We start from the raw sequence: 23,120 nt of genomic DNA on the forward strand, positions 1-23,120 counted from the left end.
AGAAAAGTCAAGCTGGTTGACTTTTCTTGGGCCACATCGAGCAACCGACAATCGGTTGAAGAAGAAGAAAATAAAAAGTATTTGAGCGAAGGTGGGGAAATAAGACAGTGATCGAAAAAAGCAAAAAAGATAAACGAAGCACAAGAATATACACCTTGGGGTAAGGGAGGCGGGGGTGGAGGTTGGAGAGAGACTGGGACCCAACGCAGCACTTGCGTGGTGTCGTCAACAAAAAAAGAAAGTACACACACACACTGTGGAGTTGCTTTAGAAAGCAACTCGACCCAACCTTAAACGCCAGTAAAAACAAAAACCAATAAATGCAAAGAACCCGGTAAATGTTATACCCGGGTTTTGTGGGGGTATCCTGGGGCAAATGAGTTGCCCATGTATATGTTAATGAGGTAAAGTTATTTCTCACTCATTGACAATGCCTAGTAGACATATGTTGCAGTCCTGCCCAAAGAAGGCTTAGTAGAGTATCCTTTGTCAGGCTCGCCGGATCTGGGAGCCCATCTGACATCTTCTGGGCCATATCGGCGACTGAACTGCACATCGTTGGGGTCGAAGCTAGGCTGGCGTCCAATTTCTCCGTAGAGCTTAGGTCTTCCAGAACGTCCGCGATCTTCGGAGCCACGAACGGGCGATACTGTACGGTACGACTCGTTGCGGCTCGGCATGGATGGGCGCGGCGCGGTCTTGTAGGAAGTGGTGGGCTCTACCGGACGGTTGGCGCCAATCGGGGGTTTGCCGATTGGCGATGGGGATGGCGACCGTTGGTAGCGTGATGGTTCGCGTGGCACGTGACGAGCAGCGGTTGGAATTTCATCCGGGCGGACAGAGACACCACCTCCACTAACCGGATAATAATAAACCTTCTTAGTGCTGCTGGGCGTAGTCTGCTGTACCGGTGGGATGGTGGAGAAGGTATCTCTTTCGGGGTTGGCATATTGCTCAGAAGTAGTGGCTTCGCGTAGACCAGAAGATCGAGGCGCAGTTGGCTCCTTCCTGCGCGAGGACGATGGGTGGATGGGCATCGTCGATGAGCGGTGGAAAGCTGGTGGTGCAGGGGGGGGCGAAGTTTCAGTACGTCGTGGTAGTCGTTCAGTGTAAGAACGCTGGGGAATTCCACGTCCAAGCTCAATGGGCGACGATGTCGAGTGCTTGAACATGGGAGGACGCCTCTCTTCAGTGCGTCTCTCCTCAGCCCAATCCACGACCTCGGGAATGCCACGATCAGTTCGATCGGTTTCGCGACGCGACATTGAAGGGCGATCCTTGTTAGGCCTAGCAGAAGACCTACGCACAGGAGCCTCTGCGCGAGAAGACTCGCGGCGGGAAGAGCGGGGTTCGGCGGCATAGTAATCGCGCGAGGATGCTCTAGCAGGCATAGGACGAGATGACGTTATCTCCTCTTCAACCTGCGCACGCGACTTGTGCTGATACCGAAGTGCCTCCTCGGCCTGTACGCTCATCTTGCGGTGAGTGGGCAGGGTAGTGTGGCGTGCCTCTTCGTAAGATCGGCGCTCTTCAGCAGCCTTGCGTCGAGCATCTTCTTCAGTGCGAATCTTGTATCCAGATTCGTGGCGCGCCTTTTCGTCGGCTGATGATTCACTCTCGGCAGATGCGAATTTGCGGTCGCTGCGGACTTCCTTGGCACGTGCCTTTTCACGTTCTGATCGACCGCGGTCTTCCTTGGCATATCTGCTGCTTTTTGAAGACTCTTTTTCGCGGCTGGACCGGGGTGGCGCAGTCGGCTTGGATGTGTAAGTTTGGTGGTGGGAGCGTTCACGCTCACGCTCGCGTTCTTGATAACGGCTGGCATCGTCACGCGACGATTGAGGTGCGCGGTACTCGGTGGCGTATCGCGTAGGGCCATTTGCAGTAAAAGACGAACCACCAGGTGTTGGGACGTCGAAGCGTGCAGTCCTGTCGCGTGGCGCAGCGGCTTGTCTTGCGGCCTTTTCCTTGCGCAGCTTGTCAAGCTCGAGGACTGCGTGGTAGTGAGCCCGCTTTTCGTCGTCGATGAGACATTCGTAGGCTTGCTGGATGCGGTGAAACTCCTCCTGCTTCTGCTCCTTCAATGCGGGATCTGTGACTTTGTCGGGATGGCACTTGAGTACCAGTTTGCGGTATGTGGACTTGATGATCGCGGCGGTGGCACTCTTGTCGAGGCCGAGGGCCTTGTAATGGTCGGGCGTGGGATCCAGGTCCATGGTGTTTGTGTGTATGTGAAAGGGGTGGTGGGGGGGTTGGAGGGGGAAGTAGTGCTAATCGATTGCGCGGTGGGGCTTCGCGTATACTTTATAGAGAGCCCGTCGAGGCGGTAGGGCGACTGTTGGGCTGGCACAGGCACGGGGGAAAAGTCAATGCAGCCAATGCCTGTGGCGGAGCTGGGATGGATGGGATGGACGGCGTGGCTGGTATGTATACGCAGACAGGCAGCGCCACAATTTAGGGGATAGATAGCGAGAGAGAGAGGCCCGGAAGGCGCTTGGTGGCGAAGGGCTTTAAGGAGAGTCGGGTATGTGGTGCGTGAGTGCGTGGTGCTTGGGTGGTGAGAGCGGAAGACGGACAGCGGACAGCGGACGGCGAACGTGTCTGGGCAAGGGGGGATGACGAGGATGGCTGGGCCGGGTTACTTTCGCTGACCTAAGGAAGAGTGGACCGAGCCGCGAACACAGACGCTCGCATCGAAGACCCCAGAAGGTCGTAGTGATGGCGAAAAAAAGGCGGATTAAACAAGCCTGACAAAGAAAGTGTTTGTGCTTGGGACGCCAGTAATGAGGCTGTGTTGTCTTGTTTTCTTTTACTTTTTCCTCTCTTGCGGCGCAACAATGCTTTCGATTAGCTGCCTCGTGGTTGCCCGGCAGCGCTGCTCTACGGGTGCGGAATTGCGGTGTGGATGCTGCGACGTCACCGTTTCAGCGACGCCAATATGCTGCTATGCCAATAAAATGCGGCGGGCAATGGTTGGCATCGATCGCACGCCGTCGTGGGTGATGATGGCGATGAAGGGGAGAGTCACAGAAAAAACAGGGCAGTCGAGGGAGGATGCGGACAGACGGACAGCAGTATGGTCAAATCAGTCAGCCAGCCCGCAAGCAGCTGGGGCGTTGCGGTTTACTATAACGCTGCGCCAGGATTGCTGAGTAGGCCGGCTCTAGGAGACCCCCCTGGCGATGCTGCGGCTGGTGTGTATTGCCTCGCGCAAGCATGACTGGCTTACCCAAGTTTGCGCGGGTGGTAGTGGTCCTGTACTCAGGGCTGAAGGCTGTCACGGCACCGCGTGCTTTCGGCTTCCGTCCGCCTTCTCCTACACCTAGACCAGGCCCTTCCGTGGGGCCATGCCATCGCATCGCGCAAGCCGCCGCCGCCGCTTCACATGAGCATGCTGCACGTCGCATCGGTCACGGCGCCTAGGAAACATCCAGTCCAATCACGCCCACCAGCGGCCACATGGTCGTTTGAGACTTGGGGCTCCATGCCATCTGATAGGATTATTCCCCTCAGCCGGCATGACTTGCGAGGCCCAGCAAGCGAGCCAGAACGGTCAGCATCCCCGCTGAAGACACTTTGCAACACACAGCGAATCCACGCCGCCGTCCTGGTCACAGATGGAGCACACTGCAACCGAAGGCACACGGCCGGCTCCCCGTCACGCCCAACACCCAACCAGACCTGTCTTCGGCCTGACCAGTCCTCTGAGACAAGCTCATGCCGAACTCTCAACCACCCGTCACCAGGTCTTGGTCGCCCTAGGGCACCACAGCATGACTGCGCATCCTCCGCACCGCAGCTGGCTCATCGAGGGGCCCCCCGGTGGGCCGTCAAAACTCGGGTCAGGGCACGGCGCTTGCGTCGCCAGGCTGACGATTTTTTGTCCCATGTGAGATTTGTTCCCACTCGATCCGTCCCGAATTGGCACATGTTAGGCCCTGGCGTGGTTGGACGATAAGATACGCCTATGCGGGGTGAGGCGGGGCTCTTCTGCGTGTCACGCCCAATAATGACATATCCTACCCACGGGCTCCTGGCGAAGCAGGTCCCTCTACGTGGTCCTCCACCATTGCGCAGCACAACTGGCGACGAACATGTCTTGTGCACACGAGAGAACAGGTGCTGGCCACCAGGCATGATATCATGTCCGACAGGTACGCTGCACTACACATGTCATCCCACATCAGCCACCTCATTCACTCCTCATCTGGACACTTCCATACGGGCACTTGAACGTCGACTACGATCGGCTTATGGTGCCCAGTAGGCTTTCCAGCAATCCTTGGGCCCAGGTATGCTGCGTTGACCACTGTCGTTGTCTCAATACGCGCCGTCTCTGCACCTCCAAAAGCCCGACCCGTCCTGCATCCATCGTTGAGACATGCATGTCCTGCATTCCTCAATTGTTTACTATGGTTCTCTCCTCTCCACCACGCCTCATTATTCTCAAGGGCAATGCCAGTGAGGCTTGACGTCGGGACAAGGTTCCCATCACCGGATGGGGGCTGACGCCATGTAACATCCGGCGCAAGAGATGCATCAGCCTGGCTTCTCATAGTACCATCTTGCATCGAGTCAGAGATGCTTTGACGTGGCAGCCCTGTATCGCAGCCCAAGTCGCGCCCTGCTATCGACTTGATGGTCAAGTCAACTAAGGAGATTTTGTTGCTAGTTTGCCCTGGATCGCTCCAGAATTCTACGCTTTGCACTAGGCTACCACTATCGCTCTGTGTGGCTTGGTCCAAGGGCTGAGTCCTCCACCGTACTGTCTCGACGCCTCGTCCTTGATGGATATGACCGCAGATGCTCAACTTGGGGCGGATCTTCGACAATCTTCGTAACAAAGCTGGGCACCCTTCTCTGCCGTCTCTTGAAGCTTCTGCCGATCCATCGCAATGTCCTTTTGGCGGTGTATGAGTCACGACAATGTCTACCCCATCTGGAATCTTATTCCATACGTCTTCAGCTTCCTCTGCTCGGTACTGGAAGGCCCAATTCGCTTGTTGGGGTGTATACGGACTACCGAATACCGTGAACCGTGTTCCCGGTCCGTTTGGTGAGGTAAGCTCGACCGTAGTAGTGGTGTGCTCAAGGTACGTAATCGACTTTGACTCGACCAACAATTTTTTGCACGCCGTGGGGTCTTGGTCGCCAGGCCATTTCCACGAGCCCTTGTTTTTGTTGAAGAACGGCGCATCGAGTGTGATTTCGTGATTACCTGCTCAGGAAGGAACAAGAGAAAAAAAACTCATCAGCCCCACCAACCATTTCAATGCAGACAGGAATGTAAATTACCGGCAACCACAATTTTTGCTTCAAAATCTTGCCTCTCTATCCATTCCACAGCTTTTTTTAATTCGCTATAGCTCCCCTGATTTGTCAAGTCGCCGGCGTGGATGAGCACGTCACCGCAAGGTAGCTTGGGTGTCTGGTTGTGTGTATCCGATACGCACACTATGCGCGTTTTGCGCATGCATGGTGTTGAAACGGGTGCGGGCATTTGCTTGGACACGTGTGGGGTGGTTGCAGAGAGGGAGGGGTTGTAGTTCGGGTGGGCACCAACCAACTACACCTCAACCAAGCTAATCCCTCACCGACATTAGAAAGGACAAGATCGAAAAAAACTTGAACTTTTCTAGCCAATAAGGCTAGAATGCAATATAGGAATAGAAAGTAGACGTGGTGAAAGAAGAGGGAAAAAAGAGGGTTGGAAATCAAGATCATGGGTTGTGCATACGTCATACCTATACATCACTTCCCCCCCTCCCCTCTCTGCCATTCTAGGCCCCGTGGGTACCTGACATCCCCCCCCCTTCTTCAGCCTCACGAGTCTTGCAAAATAGCAATGGCATCATATTGCTTGTTCCCGCCCGCAAGTCCCTGAAGTGATGGACAGGCACACCCGTCTGTGGCAAACGGACAAAGCCCCTTTGTGATCGTCCTGGTCTATCTTTCTCCCGGGCACGAGGGATGGGAGGGGGAGGGGTTGTATTTGCTTGTTGTCGCCGCACCTCGGCCTGTTGACCCTTTTTTTTCCTTCGCCACCGCCACCCCACCCACATCGACGCCAAGGCTTTCCGAGTAACTTGCCGCGTGCTGCCCGCTGTCAAAGTTGTTTGGTTCAGGGTTGAAGATGCAAGTCATTAGCTTTTTTTCGTTTTCCTTTTTCTGCGGCAGATGTGGAGGGAGGCGTATGTAGAGGTGATCTTTGGTGGATGTAGACTAGTGTAGTTTGTTTCAGAAAACGGGCATTGTAACGTCACGTGTGGGGCTGGAAAGATGTGGGTTATAGGGGGGTCACAGGAGGATAGTCTTTGTTGGTTCGTGGCGTAGCACTGACAGTGCATCTGGGGTACTAGGAACTTTGCTCCTTTTTGGGAGTTAGTGTATAGTACTTTGTGGAGAGGGAAAGGGGTCATTGTAGGATATAGAGTTTTGTGCTGTATGTAATAGAATGAGAGATGCTGCAAAGATTTAAAACTAAGACGTAGATGAGATATGTGTATAGACTTGGTAATAGGATCTTTTGTTTGCAATCGTTCATATCGTTGAACATAGGAGACCTGTTTTGTTCTTCATGTATCTGGTTGTTTGTGCATTTCTAGATTCAAAATCCTAATTCCCTTCCAGACGCATGTACAAGGACGGCTTATGAAAATGTTACAATTTAACTTATCATGAAGTCACCGCACTTCACAGGTATCTAGCGTACATATTATTCTACCAGCAACTTAGCATATCACTGTTGCCAAGGGCAAGTCTGTGGTAGTAATGTTTCTAGAAGCACACTTGTGTCATTTCGAAGGACTTACAATCCGCTAGCTAAACAAGCATACTAGTAACACATCGTTGGTCAAATGAGCAGATATGAAGATACTACATTAACTTTTGAAGTATTTCTAGACCGACGATATCCATCTAAAAACATTAAGCTGATGTATTATCGTTGAACAAAGAACATTTAGCATGAATAATGTGGATAAATCTAGCAGATATTTGCAAATGCTGCCGACTTTGTAGGATTAGACAAGTGATGGAGCAAAATTTATGCTCGTCAACTCACCGAAAATGGATTATTTCTTGGTAAACCTGTTTTCAATGAGTTGTGTATTTGAATAACAACAGAAATACCGCATAAAACTCCTCAAACGTTATCAAGATAGTATCCAGGCTGATACAGTAACTTCCGGTATACGCCTTACCCAGCCGTCTCCCATCACGTTGAAACGCGATATCAGAGCCATGTTATCTAAAAGCGTGTATCGACTCTCTGATGGTTTGCACAGCGTTTTGTTCTCCGTTCAACTCTGTGATTGGCAAAGTCCAAATCATGATTGGTACTAAAAGCGACCCACCAACTTTACATTGGGTAAAGTACCACTCAAGTCAGGCCAAGCAACCACTTTCACACTCACGTTAGCTTGAAGAAAGAGTGAATAACTGTACGTGGAGGGGGTTCGGCTCACGAAGGGCAGTCGCGTGATGAGAAAAGCTGGACCATCCTTCTTGCCTTGTTCACCTTCACCCAGTCTCAGCATCGCGCTAAAACCTCCACCGTAGCATTTATTCAATTTTCTTATCTCGCTTTTTGCGCGGCGAGGTATAACACCATTCGCAATCCGTATTCTTCCACCATCCAACAAGATCCATCGTTTCCCTTGGTCTAGCAAATATCTGGTATGGGATAAATAGAATCCGCAATCGCGCATCAGCTTGAAACTGACAAATATTTCAGCATTCTCACTTCTTTTTCCAAAGGTCCACCCACAGACATCGCACCGCTATCTTACTTATACTCGAACTTTCCCACTGCATTTCCGCGACGATATAAGAACAAACGGCCCAAAGATGGATGCGACTGGCAGCAACACGAATAACTTGGAATATCTAGTATACGACAAAGACGCTACCATTGTTAACCCTTCCACAGCAACGCGACCGACACCAATCCAGCCTATTACCACGATCGTGCCCGTGCTAGACAGGACTGCATACAATGAAGCCGAAGAGACAGAAGGTAGCGAGAGGACACTCGACTACGTCCGAGTCCAGCTCAAGGCCTTGCAATACCTAGCATCCCTCCCGGCAGACATGCTCAATGGACAGCAAGCATGCGAGTGGACGCAAATGATCTCGCCAACGAATTTCAAGCCAACAGCACAAGAAGCACTGCGTCTATGCTACTACCTGCGCTCCCAAGGCTTCGACACGTTTGCCACGTTCAAGCGCGGATACATGAGACTCTACGTTGCAAACCAGGAGTCGTACATGCGGAATCTACGTGTCGACGTGCTGTATTGGAAGCAAGATGTCACGACCAACGACGTCAGCTATCAGTGCTCTCCCAGGACACCAGGGCTAGTAGTAGGAGGCAGACGCAACGCTGCTCCGATGATATCACTACATTCCGCTGAGGGTCAAGCGCTTTACGACTACTACCACCGTTTCTATGAAGAGCAACGAATGGAAGAGCAACAAAGGCAAGACCAGCGTACGCTAGATAGCCTTGCGACTCTCGCGTCTGCAGCAGAAATTCGGTTGCAAAACTTGGTCGCTGATGAGAATCCTGATCTGGGGTACGTAGCCCCCTCATGTTCCTTCACGCATATTCTGGTAGTATGTACTAAAAGATTAAAATAGTGAAATAGAAGTCACCCTTATGCAACTGGAAGAATATCGCGCACGGCTCCGTGGGGATTAGTATATCCCTAGGTGTAATGGTCTAGTTGGAGACGCTCTAAGGGTGACATGTGTTAGATGGAGAGGACAAGTGGACGAGTTGAGGAGGGTACGCGCGCTCTGGGGGGTTTCCATGGGTATACGTCGCGCGAGTGTTTGACGGTGTACTAGGGGTTTTTTTTGGATGGATGGATGGGGCTTGGCTGCGTTTTCCTGGGAAAGAATGGCCTTTTTCGGGGGTTGACTCTTTTTCACCTCGGGTATGTATGTACCGCTGATAGGCAAATGGATATGCAGATAGTATGTGCACCGCGGTACTGGATAGCGTAGCGTAGGTACCGAGGCTAATGACAACGGAAATAGACATATGGATGATAAGTACGCATAGTGGCGCTAGGCGGCCACAAAAGGGCTGCCGTGTAAGAGAAAACAAGGTATACAGTAGTCAGATGCTTGCTATGCTTGGCGCACATGGAAATCAAGTTTTCTAGAAGGTAACTTGTTCTCGCGCACCCCCCCTTAGCAGGCATGAGCACGTGTACACAAAGTATCGGAAGCCAGTGCTTCTGTTCCATTGTTAGTTGAGCGCGAATTACGAAGAGTGAACGATGCATGACAACACCGGAAAAGCTCCGATGGCGGTGCATGTCGTTGTGTTATGCATGGGGACGCCTGACTAGTCAGCAATCACCAAGTTTATATATAAGTATATATGTATACACGGGTAGAGTCATGCTGCGGATGCTGTGTAAATTTTATTAAGGGGGGGGGAATCCTGCGTGCTCAAGGGTATCTGTCGTCAATAAAGTGTGGCGCGTGTTAATCAAGTTGTTGTTTGGGAAAGGACAGATGCAAGACGCAAGACGCGGATGCTCACAATATAAGCCTTGGCAACCATCTGTACCCGGCACGGACGCGTAGCGGACCGCTGTCTGCAGCCCACACGGACCAGATTACCAATGATACGATGAACCAAATTGTCTGGCACGGAGGGCGTTGACCTGCATGTTGAACCCAGCGCGGGAAATTGAGCTCACGGACACGCCCTTGACAGAGAGCTGATTGCGGGGAAAGACAATGGGATGTTTTGGCCCATGGGACAGAGAGGGCTTTGGCACAAGGGCGGTAATAGGAATATCATAGGGAGCGCAGGAAACCCGACAAAATAAAAGCAGGGCAAGGCAACGACAAAGGATGGAACAAGAGGTTGATCGATATATCGATGCAAGTATGCGCTAGGTGCAGCGGCGCACGTAGATCAGTTGGCCAAGCGAGAGGTAATCGGGTGTGCGCGACGCGCTCACGACGCGGGGGGCCCGTCCGGTGCATCCGGCAGCTGTGGTGATGGGAAAAATGAAGGATGGAGGATGGATGTTTTTTTGCGTTTGCAAAGTTGTTGTTGTTGTTGTCGTGCGTGAGTGGGTGTGGATGGAGATGAGACTAGCAAGGCAGAGAGATAGGGATTTGCCGTTTGCAGGCTGCTGCTGCTGTGGTGAGCAGCGACGATGCAGGGCTTACTACTGGCTGGCTGGGAGCCCTGTCAGCGACTCCCGCCGAGCTGGAACGGATGACTGAGTGGAAGTTTGAGACGAAGAAGGTAGGCGTGGGTGTCGAGGGGTGAGGGGGAGAGGGGAGAGGGGAGAGTGATGGGGGTTGGGATGTAGATGATGGAGAATGAATGGGTGGTCAAGGGCGGATGGTGGATAGAGAAGCGGAAGGTGGTGGTGGTGAGGCGTGGGCAGGCGCGTTGGGGCGGTGATGGAACTGGGCTAGTGCGGCGCAGAGGCCACCTTGTCACAGCCAGGCTGATACAAGGTGCCGAACACAGATGTGAAGAGACACGGCAGGCTGATGGAAGCGGCGCAGAGAGGCAGCGCAGGCGTAGAGACACTCTGGCTCTGGGTGCCTGCGAGCAAGACGCGCTCGTCGGCGCCGTTGGAGGTCGCGAAAAATTTCCTCTACTCCCTGAAACGGGACGCACGGACCACAGCACTAGCCCGTTCCTGGTGGTGATCCAGCCTACTTAATGACCTGTTCATTCTCTTAGATAGGCCCGCAGCCCACCTTCTCCGACGCGCTCGCGGCACCGCATCGAGTTACCATCCCGTCACGTGACTACTCCAGTGCTGCGCCCACGGCACCCCCCGCCACAGAGGCTTGTGTGTGTGCCTCTGTGTTTGTGTGTGCACTTGGTGCGCCTTCGATGGCACTCGCCTGCGGGCCCATAGTAGTAATTTCTAATCCCTCTGGCCGCGCGCCCATAGCCAGACCCACCCGCTGGTCACGATGAGGTTTGTCGCATATCCCACGGCTGCTGCTGCATGCATGTCGCGCTAACCCTGCCATAGTGCCACCAGATTGGACCGTCTCGTCACGTAAGTGCACCCGACTCCAGCTTTGCACATGGCTTTGCACCCCTTCCCGACAACGCCAGAAAGAACAAACATACTTGCCATGCCCCTCGCATACCACGCCCTGCCATGCATCCCCCCCAACATGGCATTGCCCCTCTTGTCCCCTCTGACCCACCCTTGTCGCCTGCTCGCTAACCCGCGCCAAGGCTCCTCGAGACTGGCAGCACAGCATTGATCCGCAACACAGCAGCCGACCAACTTGCTGACGTCCAGAAACAACATCCCGATGAACTGTTCAACCTCCTCACCCGTGTCATCCCTTACCTGAGGTCAAAGAGCTGGGAGACTCGAGTCGCTGCCGCCAAGGCCATTGGCGGCATTGCCGCTAACGCCGACAAGTTTGATCCCAATGCTGATGACGATGATGCCGATGAATCCAGCAAATCCAGCCTCAAGTCCGAGTCGAATCACAATGTCAAGTCCGAAGATAGCAATGGCGCCGTCAAGAAAGAAGAAAACAGCGACGCTGCCCTGCCTCCCCTCTCCCACGGACTCGATCTAGCTACCCTCGACCTGCCCTCCATCCTCAAGTTTGGTAAAGTCTTGGCTTCCTCTGGTGCAAAGGAGCATGACTACAAGCTGGCTGCCATGGACCCCGCCGAGCGCCTGGAGTACCAGAAGAGTACCCTCCTCAAGCGCCTTGGCTTCGAGGGTCCATGGACCGAGGACCTCTCACCACCCCACGAAATCATGCCTCAAACACCCGGGCCCAAGACGCCTGCACCAAATCGCATCGACACAAATGTCCCACGTGCCGACAGCTCAAATCTAGCCTCTTCTCCTCCCCCTGCATTGGCCACGCCCAACGGCCAGGGACTAAGTAAAAGGCAGCAAAACGCCCTCAAACGCAAGCAAAAAAAGAATGCTGCCGGGGGTGCTAACAAGGTCCAAATCGTTGATTTTAACGCAAACTCACGCAAAGATTCACAGTCAGATGCAGTAGAAACCCCCAGTCGCCCCCATCCAATTGCCCTTAAGCTCGAAAAGACCGAGAACGGCGAGGAAGGCGACAGTGGTGTAAACGACTACTTTTCGCTCGAGCGCAACGGCGGAGACGACGACGCAAAGTTTGTCAAGGAGTTCAAGGGCGCGCCCGTACCCGAAAAGTCGTCGTTTCAGGCCGAGGCTGTGGAGGCTGGGCTAGAATGGCCATTCGAACGTGTGTGTTCGTATCTTGCTGTCGAACTTTTTGACTTCACCTGGGAGGTCCGTCATGGGGCTGCCATGGGTCTTCGAGAAATCCTCCGTGTGCACGGCGCCGGCGCCGGCAGGCGGAAAGGGCTCACTCGAGCCGAGAATGATCAGCTCAATCAACAATGGCTCAACGACCTAGCGTGTCGCATGATCTGCATCTTCATGCTCGATCGCTTTGCAGACTTCACTGGTGATAATGTCATTGCACCAATACGTGAAACTGCAGGACAAGCACTCGGTTCCTTGCTGCAATACATGACTGGCGACAATGTGCTGGCAACTTTCAGAGTTCTCAATCGCCTAATCATGAATCAGGACTTACCTGTTGACACCAACCCTCTCAGTGCACCCTGGGCCCTTTGCCAGGGTGGCATGATTGGCTTGCGGTACCTTGTCGCTGTGCGAAACGATCTGCTCCTTCAAGATGGTACTTTGATGGATGGTGTGCTCGCTGCAGTCACCAATGGCCTGAGTAATGACGATGATGATGTACGAGCCATCAGTGCCGCAACGCTAATCCCCGTTGTAAAGGAATTCATCGAGATGCGGCCCAAGGCACTCGAAGGATTGATGAATGTCGTCTGGTCATGTCTCTCCAGCTTGCAGGATGATCTCAGCGCTAGCACCGGTTTCATCATGGACTTGCTGGCTAAGCTCTGCGGTTTCCCTCAAGTGCTCGAGGCAATGCAAGCAAACGCTCGCCAAGACCCAAGCCAGTCATTCCACGAGCTCGTCCCTCGCCTCTTCCCCTTCCTACGACATACCATTACTAGCGTTCGTGCGGCTGTGTTGCGTGCACTAATCACATTCCTCAATATTCAGAGCCAAGAATCAGATGGCTGGATAGACAGCAAGGCGTTGCAGTTGATATTCCAGAACATCTTGCTCGAGCGCAATGAAGGCGTTCTGAAGCTCTCAATGCAGCTTTGGAATGCCGTAGTTGCAAGCTTGGGTAGTCAATTACCCAACCATCTGGAGCCCGTATTGGATGCGATTGTTCCCCTCACCCTTACCCCCATCGGAGTCTCTCGTCACCCCATTTCCCTGGACAAATCGCTTCTTATCAAACCTTCTGGGCAAGCCATGGGACCCCCACCGAACACCGAGACGAGCCGGAAATCGACACCGCCCGATGGCGCCGAACCAGCCCAAAAGAGGAGAAAGAAGTCCCGCCCAGGAAAAGACGACATGGCAATACCAGCACCATCCTCTCAATCTCACAACGTCGACGGACACATGATTACTGGAGATCTGGAACTCATTGGAGCAGATGTCATGATCAGATCCAGAACCTCCGCAGCCCAAGCTCTGGGAACAGCCATGGGTGCCTGGCCCGAAGAATCGCGACTTCAGGCTTTCAAGTCCAGGCTGGTAAGCCCACTGTCCTCGCCAAACTCCACGACTCAATTGACGGCTGCCATCATTATCGAGGAGTTTGGAAAGAACTTGAAAGCCAAGGACGCGTTGGCCGAGTTGTTCGTCCAACACCTGCTGCCCATGGTAGAAGGCGAGAGACCTCTAGCCTATGAGGATCTTGTGCCAAAACTCCAGATTGTTCGCACGCAATGTTCGTCGTTGCTCCATATCTTCCAGGAAGCACACGTACAGAACCTGCCAAACCTTTCAACTATCGTCCAAGGATTACCATTTACAAACAACTATGCCTTTGGAGTCGCGGATGCCGAAAAGCTGGTCACTGTGCAATATGAGAAGCTAAAGAAGGCTATGACACCTTCCTCGCGTATGATCGCTGCAGCCAACCTAGAGACGACGCGCAAAGAAGTAGAGGCCAGCATTCAGGAAGCCAAGAACATCAAGGAAGAGCGCGATATTCGAATCAAGGCCGCTGCTGCTGGCGCACTTGTGGCGCTTGACTCGCCTCCCAAGAAACCATCACCACCTATCAAGGCTATGATGGATAGCATCAAGAAGGAAGAGAATGTGGAATTGCAAAAACGTTCTGCAGCTGCAGTTGCCGGTTACATTGTACACCTGGTCAATGGCAAGAGATCGGGCGTCGTGAACAAGGTTGTCGGCAACCTGGTCAAATTCTACTGTATGGAGACGGCAGAAACTCCCGAATTCGCTGGGCAATCGCACATTGAAACCGGTATCCTGACGCTTAAGAAAGACGAAGACGTACGGGACCATCCAGACGCTGCTCGATTTGCAGAGGAGTCACGGGCTGCGAGAATCACCAAGCGTGGTGCACGCGAGGGCCTGGAACAGGTTGTTGAACGTTTCGGTGCTGAGGTTTTCGAAAAGGTGCCCATTCTGAAGGACCTGATTGAGCGGCCGATCAAGGAGGCATTCACCGAAGCGTCGCTGCCCCCGCAAATCTTCAATGAAGACGGTGTCTTTGGACAAGAAGTTGTCGATGGCCTGTCGACTTTACGCGCTCTGGTAGGCAAACTGCATCCAAGCGTGAGAAGTTTTGTCAAGGAACTCCTTCCACTCATTGCCAGGGCTTTACAGAGCAAGCTGTACGTATTGCGGTACGCAGCTGCTAAATGCTTTGCGACGATTTGCAGCGTCATGTCTGTTGAGGGTATTACAATGCTTGTCGAGAGTGTGCTGCCAACCATTAGCGATGGTGGTAACGTACATGCTCGCCAGGGAGCAATCGAGTGCATATACCACCTCATCCACGTCATGGACGATGCAATCCTGCCATATGTCATCTTCCTCATCACTCCTGTCCTTGGACGAATGAGTGATTCAGACAATGACGTCCGATTACTCGCCACAACCAGCTTCGCTACACTGGTCAAACTCGTACCACTCGAGTCGGGTATTCCCGATCCACCAGGTCTTCCAGACTCCCTGCTCAAAGGCCGAGACCGAGAGCGCAAGTTTGTTGCTCAAATGCTAGACGCCAAGAAGGTGGAGCCTTTTGAGATTCCTGTCGGCATCAAGGCAACGCTCCGTTCCTATCAGCAAGATGGTGTCAACTGGCTGGCATTCCTTAATCGGTATAACCTCCACGGAATCCTCTGTGACGACATGGGTCTTGGTAAGACTCTACAAACTCTTTGCATGGTGGCTAGTGACCATCACATGCGTGCCGACGAGTTTGCCAAATCTGGAGATCCAAACTTCCGTCGCCTACCGTCTCTCATTGTGTGCCCGCCCACCCTGTCTGGTCACTGGCAGCAGGAGATTCGCCAATATGCGCCTTTCCTTAGCTGCGTTGCTTACGTAGGCTCGCCACCAATCCGAAGTCAGTACAGGAACGACCTTGACAAAGTAGACATTGTCATCACTTCCTACGACATTTGCCGCAACGACGCCGATATCCTCAAGCCCATCAACTGGAACTACTGTGTCCTAGACGAAGGACACTTGATCAAGAATTCAAAGTCAAAGACAAGCCAGGCTGTCAAGCAGTTTCAGTCCAACCACCGCCTCATTCTCTCCGGCACGCCAATTCAGAACAACGTCCTTGAGCTGTGGTCTTTGTTCGACTTCCTCATGCCAGGTTTCCTTGGTACCGAAAAGGTCTTCCAGGAGCGTTTTGCCAAGCCCATTGCTGCATCTCGGTTTGCAAAGAGCTCGTCAAAGGAGCAAGAACGGGGTGCTTTGGCGATTGAAGCTCTTCACAAGCAAGTGTTGCCCTTCCTCCTTCGTCGTCTCAAGGAAGAGGTTCTAGATGATCTACCACCCAAGATTCTACAGAACTACTACTGCGATCTTTCCGAGCTGCAGCGCAACCTCTTTGACGATTTCACCAAACGTCAAGGTAAAGAAATCCAGTCCAAGGCTGGTAATGCCGATCGTGAGAGCAAGCAACACATTTTCCAGGCTTTGCAGTACATGAAGAAACTTTGCAACTCACCTTCGCTTGTTGTCAAGGGCCCCACCAACAAGGCATACGAGTCAACTCAACAGTACCTCAAAAAGCACAACACTACGATTGACGATATTGCGCACGCACCCAAGCTCGGGGCTCTCAAGGATCTGCTTGTCGATTGTGGTATCGGAGCATCAGACGTTGTCAGCGACAAGTCGGCGAATGCGAACGGCGACTTACCCGAAGCTGTCTCCCAGCATCGCGCTCTCGTCTTCTGTCAGATGAAGGAGATGCTCGACATGGTGCAGCATAATGTGCTCGAAAAGTTGCTGCCATCCGTTCAGTTTATGCGTCTAGACGGTGGTGTTGAAGCCACCAAGCGACAAGAAATTGTCAACAAGTTCAACACAGATCCGTCTTACGACGTCTTGCTTCTTACCACTAGTGTCGGTGGTCTCGGTCTCAATTTGACTGGTGCCGACACCGTCATCTTCGTCGAGCACGACTGGAACCCGCAAAAGGATATCCAAGCCATGGACCGCGCGCATCGTATTGGTCAAAAGAAGGTAGTCAACGTCTACCGCATTGTTACGCGCGGCACCCTGGAGGAGAAGATCCTAAAGTACGTATCCATCTTTTCCTGAAATCACATGGTCACAAACGCTAACCCTCGTGAACAGTCTCCAACGATTCAAAATCGACGTTGCCTCGACAGTTGTCAACCAACAAAACGCCGGTCTGCAGTCGATGCAAACGGATCAGATCCTTGATCTCTTCAACGTATCTGCTGACTCAAACGATCCTTCTGCTTTGCCTGCACCGCCTTCAAACGCCAAGGACGACGGCACTGGCATCGACGAAAACGACGCTGTCGATGCCACGGGCGCGCTGAGAGAAAAAGGCAAAAAGGGCTTCCTGGATGAACTGGGCGATCTCTGGGACGAGAAGCAGTACGACGAAGAGTTTGACCTTGATGGCTTCTTGGGCAAGATGAAAGCTTAGGGTTTGAAAGAAAGACAATTGGGCGATAAGAAACCTGGGTAGAACAGGCAAAATGTTTGAGTGTTTGAAGCAAAAAAACTCTGTCTTGTTTTGTCACAGGAATTCGGGGCGGCGTTTCAACGGTGTTTTTCTTTTCTTCTTCTTTTTCTTTCTGACGTCTTATTGATTGTATGACGTAAGGGCTGGGCGGGCGGACGGACGGACGGACGGACGGACGGGGCAGATGCGAGACCAGTTGCGTCGGATTCTTTTCTTTTCTCCTTTTTTTTGCTTTTCAAACTCGGCTCTTTACCCCGAGGCAAAGGAGACGAGAGCGGAGAGAGCTACCGAAGTATGCGTGTGCGTGTCCGCGTATGTGTGTATTAATTAGCATGGCGTTTTGAGCGGGCATTTTGGGTCGCGTTGGACAAGTTTTGGCTTCCCTCCCTTCTTCCTGTTTTCTTTTTCTTTTTTGATGGGATGAAGGGGGGGCCCAATGGGAATGTATGCATGTATGTAACTATGTATGTATCGAAGTAAAGAGGGAGAGTTGGGTTATGTGTGTATGGAACAGTTGGGATATATGAAATGCTTTTGTTTTTTTGTATGACGTCTTTGTGCTCTTTCTTTTGTCTTTCTCGCTATCTATTTGTGTGGGGTTTGGCGATGGACTTCGACATATGTCGTTGTCTCATATACAAAGTCCGATTGTGAGGGCATCTGATCGGGTACTTGAAAGGTTTTGTTTGCCGTTGGCGATGGAGCTGTGACAACGGATATATATATATACATGCTTTTTTCGCTGGCCATGTCGTTTGGGACGCTTTATGGGATATCGTAGGGAAGCTATCAGTTACAGAATCTACAAAGCCCAACTGTGTCTCCGTGCTGTGGGGGTGCATTGCCGTTTCTTAGAGCGTGGACGTGTGAGTTTCCATGTTGCATGAATATACCCGGGAAGACGATACGGAAATCCACTGGTATAGTTCCGAGACGCGCGTTTTGTGTGTACAGAAAATAGCAGCTGTAGTGTAGCGATGAATAAACGTCTGGTTGGGTATGCTTTTGTTCCTGAGGTCAAATGTTCACTGTGTGAAGGGCGTTTCCGATTAACAGTCATAGCCTCAAACAAAGCTCTCATGAAACCCAGAGATGGACACAGCGACTGTAAAACTCTGGCTAATATGGGTTTTTGTTCATTTCATCCGGCATGCCGTGGCCGCGCGTCATATAGGCGGGGATCCTTGGAGATGGCCAGGCGTGGGTTCACAGAGATTGCACAAAGGAAACGGGAACCGGCACCAGACTATGGAGTTTGCATCCTCAAAGGAAAATGTGGAGTGCTATTTTTTTGGTTCCCATTATAATGTGTCATGTCCCTGTTAGTAGTAATGCCTACGTCAACCATTGGGTTCCATTGGACTTGGGTATGGAGCTGCTGATGTCAGCAGGGCCATTTCACACGGTAAAGACTTGCTTCTGATAGGATGTCCTTCCAACTGGTGAGTAAGGTAGATCTCAGAATGGTATCAGAGGGATCCTGGAAACAACACGCGGCCAGCCAGAGAAAGAAGAAGATCGGTCCAGGGGCTTCACTGCAACCAGGACGACTTGGAATTAAGTTGTAGCAAAACAAAGGAAAGGGCTGGCAACTGGAGGCTCGTTATGTCACATGGCGCTTCTCAAAGTCCACAATTGATCCCAGACTTGCCCATCGCAATTAGTTTTCTGGACTTGTTTTAGTTGAATCGGTACGCTGGGTGCGCCAGGTCGAGCCTCAGAAGTCAATCGGATTGTGCAACTGGCCACTGACACGGTATGATCAATGGGAATGTTTGGAAGATCTCCCGGTATCCGCCTCATGGTGGGGTATTCCGGAATGGCGCACTCATACCTGGAGCCTTGCCTGCCCATGGATTGTGAGAGGAATTCCTAGGTATGATTCTCCAAGCTGGAATGCCAATGACGTCATCGGAATCTGAACTCAGGGGAATGCTTTTTGGCGAGTGATCTGTGGATGGCTCTTGGGAACCCCTGGTATTACGCACTCGTCCATGTAGATGGTAATATTAAAAGGTGGATGCGCCCGGTCATGGCAACGCTTAGATGAGATCAGCAAGGGCCGAGTGAAATTCCGATACGTCGAGTCTGGGTATTTGGAAACATGAAATCTCGACGGACTGACACTACGCATTCGAAGCGCATGTTGAATGCAACGTAATGGTGGTGGGTGGGCCGGGAGTGGAGGTACGAAGTCGTTGTTTCAAGGCAGGCGATGATCGTTTGGTCAGCGAAACCTCGGTGATGCCTGTAGCGTCAGTTAGCTGTGTCAAACATGATGTCAGCGGAGAAGTATAGGGAGGAAACAGGGCTTCAGATATGGAAGAGAGGATTTGCTTGTGTTGTGAGGCGAGCTGTTGGGTAAGACAAAAATCAAATGTCAACGGGTGTGCGAGACGTACAAGGCAAGTGTGGGGCGGCCCCTGTTGATCAAGGACGCTTCAGGAGGGGCCTCCCGCTCATTGCGCACTGATCGCGTCGTGTGGGTGGTGTACTTACGTACTAGTACCTACTCTAAGTCTCGTTATCGCAGCACGGCACTGTTCTTTCCGCACGGTTCCGAGTTTGTTTGTACAAGTGCCGGTCGTAGCTTCTCCGAAGGGTCTGTGTGACTGTTGCCGGTGTGCAAAGCAACTGGGTCCACACGGCAAAAGAAATATACTCAAAATCTGACAGTCCGGGAAACGTGGAGGATAGATCTTGTCTGATGGGCATTAGATCCTCGCTGTTCTTGTAGTAAACGACTGAAGTACCATCCCACATCTCTGACGATGCGCCGTTGTTCTTGCATTATCCACGAATTGATTGTGCACAACACCACAGATGCAAATGCAACACCAATCCCCTCCAGCTAAGTATCTTTTGGCAGCCACCACCGAAACCTTATCAAGGAACCATACCCCTCATGCAAACATTGGGTTTTTTTCCTTTTCCTATACACGTGGACAATCACTGTTGTTTCCTCTAAAAGTACGAATGTTTCTCCGAAACTAGGCAGGCCGTCACCACTGATAACACAATAATCCAAATCCAAATGTTTGACTTGGTAGCCAAAAATTTACCATTTGAGTAGAGCAGAGTGGCTTCGGCGCCTCGGCGGCAAGATAACAACATACAATGCATGTCGGCAGCATGCAAAGCATATGGGAAGTGACAGATGCGAAACCAAGTTCAAATCCGTAAGCGCTCAATAGGTATAATATATCGGCCAAAAGTCCCACAATGGAGAGCAGACAGCTCATCCATCTTTCCAGCTTTACCAGGCTTAGTGTTGCCACACCATGAAACTCTCTGTTGCTTTCGTCGCTGCCATTGCCAGCTCGGTCCTAGCCATAGGTATACGGGCCCAGGTCCATGGAAACTACCAGCACTTGTCACAGCCCTCAACCCAAGACAGCACGGCCTTGAGGGTACAGTGCAGATCCATTACGAGGGATGCAGAGAACGCAAACCAGGTAGTAACTCGAGACAACTGGGCGGGTGGCATGCTCTCTAAGAAGCTTTGTGCGGGTAACTTTGCCTCTGCCACGGGGCGTTTTACGATTCCGATACCCAAGCACACTGGCGCCTCGAACGATACAGAATGGGGGTCCGCATGGGTGGGTATTAGCGACTACACCTTTGAGTCTCAACTACAGGGTGGTGTGGACTGGACGGTTGAGAGATCCGGCAAGGTATCATACACGGCATGGTACGAGGGGTTCCGTTACGAGCCGTCTTATCTGGACGATTTCAACGTTACAGGCGGGGATGAGATCCAAGTGGATATAACGACTACATCGACGACCACGGGGAATGTTCGATTGATCAACATCAGCACTGGCAATGATATCAGCATGGATGTGACATCGCCTCCAGACACTTTCTTGACCAGCGACAATGCAGAATGGATCATGGAATACTTTTCCGGTGGAGGGCGTTTGGCGCTGGCAGACTTTGGGAGGGTGGTGTTCACAAATGCTAGTGCCAAGATGAGCACTGGTCGGGTGGAGGATTTGAGGGGTGCTACGATTATCAAGATGGTGCTGGATGACAAGCTAGTTGCTGATAGTGTTATCGATAGCCTATCGCAGATTGCAATCAAGTACGTCAAGTAAGAAGAGCTGACGGTCTGGCTACGAGGGAAACGCATTGAGTAGTGTCACTATTTAGTTCAAATGAGCAGCATGAACGTACATAATAATGATAATAATCAAAGACCAATCGCTATGCGGATGTGACCTATAGAGCAGAGTGGCGGTATTGGACATTAGTGAATCATCTGACCGCCTGATTTCGGCTGCAAAGGAGGACCAGGGTGGGTGCCATGACAGGTCCAAAACGGCAGACTGTTGGCATGGAGAACCATACGATCGACATTGATTAGGTGACAGGGGTGGAATGCAACGGGCAGGGGTGTGGACACAGATGCTATTGCCGATGGCCAACCGGGATATTTTTAACTTTGAGCACAGTATTCTGGCTGAATGCAGGCGTGGGGCACGTGTTGTGAGAGCATCCGAGGCGGTCAGGGAGCCGACAACAAACGTCGTTGGTTGGGGTGTGTTCCGCCAGGCCAAAGAAACAAGAGAGCCGCTGGGCAACGAGCAGTGGGAACGATGACGACAGCCGGCGACGACATGGCGAGGGTTTTTCTTAGTGGTCTGGGCCTTGTTGAGAAGAAGGTGAGGCCGAGATGAGCTGGGAGCAGCGAGGGGGACGGTGACAGAGTAAGACCCGAACGGGCGAGGGAGCTATGGCGCTAGGCCGAATGCGGCGACGCCCCAAGGCTTAATTTCCACTGGCTTGGCAAGGCGGCGAAGCAGTTCCGTCCATCCACACCGAAGCCAATGCAACGCCGTCTGCTTGCTCCACCCAATCCATATGCATGTGCACACACGCACACACGCCCACAGCTGCACGTCTGAGGAGAGTGCATCGCCGCCAGCAACAGGTGAGACGCGTGTGGGTATGTACTATCAGCGCACGACCAAAAGAGCTGACGATGCGGTCCACCGCTGCGAGGGCGCGACGGGAAAAGTGTTTGCAAACAAAAAGAAAATCGCTGACACACCCTGCATACTCTGCAACGCTGACAGCTTGGCCGTGCAGCCTATTTCGGGATAGTCATGGCCATCGAGCAGGCGCGCAATGGCAATGCTGATGGATGGCAATGGCGCGTGGAGACTGGTGCCGCTGCCGTATCGCAGTTGCAGTCGAGGGGTTGCGTTCAACGGGCTGCCCGATAAGACGTTTCTCCTGAGCAAGCTGAGCATTCCCTGCTGCGATCGCCAGCCAGCACACGACTCGAATGGGTGCCAGCGGGTGCGAGTTGACGCCTCGTCTCCCGCTTCAGGGCGCCTCGACGCCGGTTCATTTAGCCAACACGAGAGCCACGGCCGCTACTAGCAGGCAACCTGCCCATGTCGTCTTAGCATCAGGCACGTCCGCCCTGCCACTGGCCAGCCGACCGCCGGGGGGCCACTTGGGACCTGCGTTAGTCCTGACACCCGCTGGACCACTTGCATGGCCTCCACGTCTCCGCCCCTGTCGCCTGTCCTGTCCACCCCCCTTTCAGTGGCCACATGTTTCCGGCCCGCGCTACGACGCTTGCAATCTCCCTTTGCTACATAAGCTGACGAAGTGCTCGCCCTCCAACTTTTCTTCTCCACTTCACAGCCAACTTTCGAGCATCAAGTCCCTGACCTTCGAGTCGTCCATTCGTTGTCCTCAACCTAATACTATCCTTAATAATTCAATCTCGCCAACTCTCCTCCAACCTCTCCCACCAACCACTTCATCTTTTACTTTTCAAGTTCTAATACCCAACAATCAAAATGCGTTACACCATTGCCATCGCTGCCTTCGCCGGCCTCGCCGCCGCTGCTCCCAGCTACAACGCCTACCCAGCCTACCCAGAGGTCCCGGCTCCTGCTCCCTCTTCCGAGCCTTGCACCACTGAGGTTCCTCACCCCGCTACCTCGGTCCCCGCCTACCCTGCGGAGACTCCTAGCCAGCCTCCC

The 23,120-nt window shown here is 52.5% G+C and overlaps 6 protein-coding genes across 6 annotated transcripts; 4 read left to right on the forward strand and 2 right to left on the reverse strand.

The window, feature by feature from the left end:
- Positions 1 to 434: 434 nt before the first annotated feature.
- On the reverse strand, positions 435 to 2,216 carry COCCADRAFT_106041 (uncharacterized protein; the record flags this gene model as incomplete). Its single annotated transcript, XM_007717877.1, has 1 exon — positions 435 to 2,216. The coding sequence occupies one exon, from the start codon at positions 2,214 to 2,216 to the stop codon at positions 435 to 437; it is 1,782 nt and encodes a 593-aa protein (XP_007716067.1).
- Positions 2,217 to 3,076: 860 nt separating this feature from the next.
- On the forward strand, positions 3,077 to 3,958 carry COCCADRAFT_29318 (uncharacterized protein; the record flags this gene model as incomplete). The annotated part of the gene is made up of 2 exons (XM_007717874.1): positions 3,077 to 3,194; positions 3,327 to 3,958. 2 exons carry the CDS (start codon positions 3,077 to 3,079, stop codon positions 3,956 to 3,958), a joined length of 750 nt encoding a protein of 249 aa, XP_007716064.1.
- A 238-nt stretch (positions 3,959 to 4,196) lies between these two features.
- On the reverse strand, positions 4,197 to 5,473 carry COCCADRAFT_40015 (uncharacterized protein; the record flags this gene model as incomplete). Its single annotated transcript, XM_007717878.1, has 2 exons — positions 4,197 to 5,218; positions 5,296 to 5,473. The coding sequence occupies 2 exons, from the start codon at positions 5,471 to 5,473 to the stop codon at positions 4,197 to 4,199; spliced, it is 1,200 nt and encodes a 399-aa protein (XP_007716068.1).
- A 2,375-nt stretch (positions 5,474 to 7,848) lies between these two features.
- COCCADRAFT_29319 (uncharacterized protein) lies at positions 7,849 to 8,701 on the forward strand (the record flags this gene model as incomplete). The annotated part of the gene is made up of 2 exons (XM_007717875.1): positions 7,849 to 8,576; positions 8,641 to 8,701. 2 exons carry the CDS (start codon positions 7,849 to 7,851, stop codon positions 8,699 to 8,701), a joined length of 789 nt encoding a protein of 262 aa, XP_007716065.1.
- A 2,264-nt stretch (positions 8,702 to 10,965) lies between these two features.
- COCCADRAFT_40017 (uncharacterized protein) lies at positions 10,966 to 17,079 on the forward strand (the record flags this gene model as incomplete). Its single annotated transcript, XM_007717879.1, has 4 exons — positions 10,966 to 10,970; positions 11,028 to 11,054; positions 11,240 to 16,699; positions 16,758 to 17,079. 4 exons carry the CDS (start codon positions 10,966 to 10,968, stop codon positions 17,077 to 17,079), a joined length of 5,814 nt encoding a protein of 1,937 aa, XP_007716069.1.
- A 3,320-nt stretch (positions 17,080 to 20,399) lies between these two features.
- On the forward strand, positions 20,400 to 21,215 carry COCCADRAFT_29321 (uncharacterized protein; the record flags this gene model as incomplete). The annotated part of the gene is made up of 1 exon (XM_007717876.1): positions 20,400 to 21,215. The coding sequence occupies one exon, from the start codon at positions 20,400 to 20,402 to the stop codon at positions 21,213 to 21,215; it is 816 nt and encodes a 271-aa protein (XP_007716066.1).
- Between the last annotated feature and the right edge of the window lie 1,905 nt (positions 21,216 to 23,120).

Source organism: Bipolaris zeicola, assembly GCF_000523435.1.
Source record: "Bipolaris zeicola 26-R-13 unplaced genomic scaffold scaffold_200, whole genome shotgun sequence".
Lineage (NCBI taxonomy): Eukaryota > Fungi > Ascomycota > Dothideomycetes > Pleosporales > Pleosporaceae > Bipolaris > Bipolaris zeicola.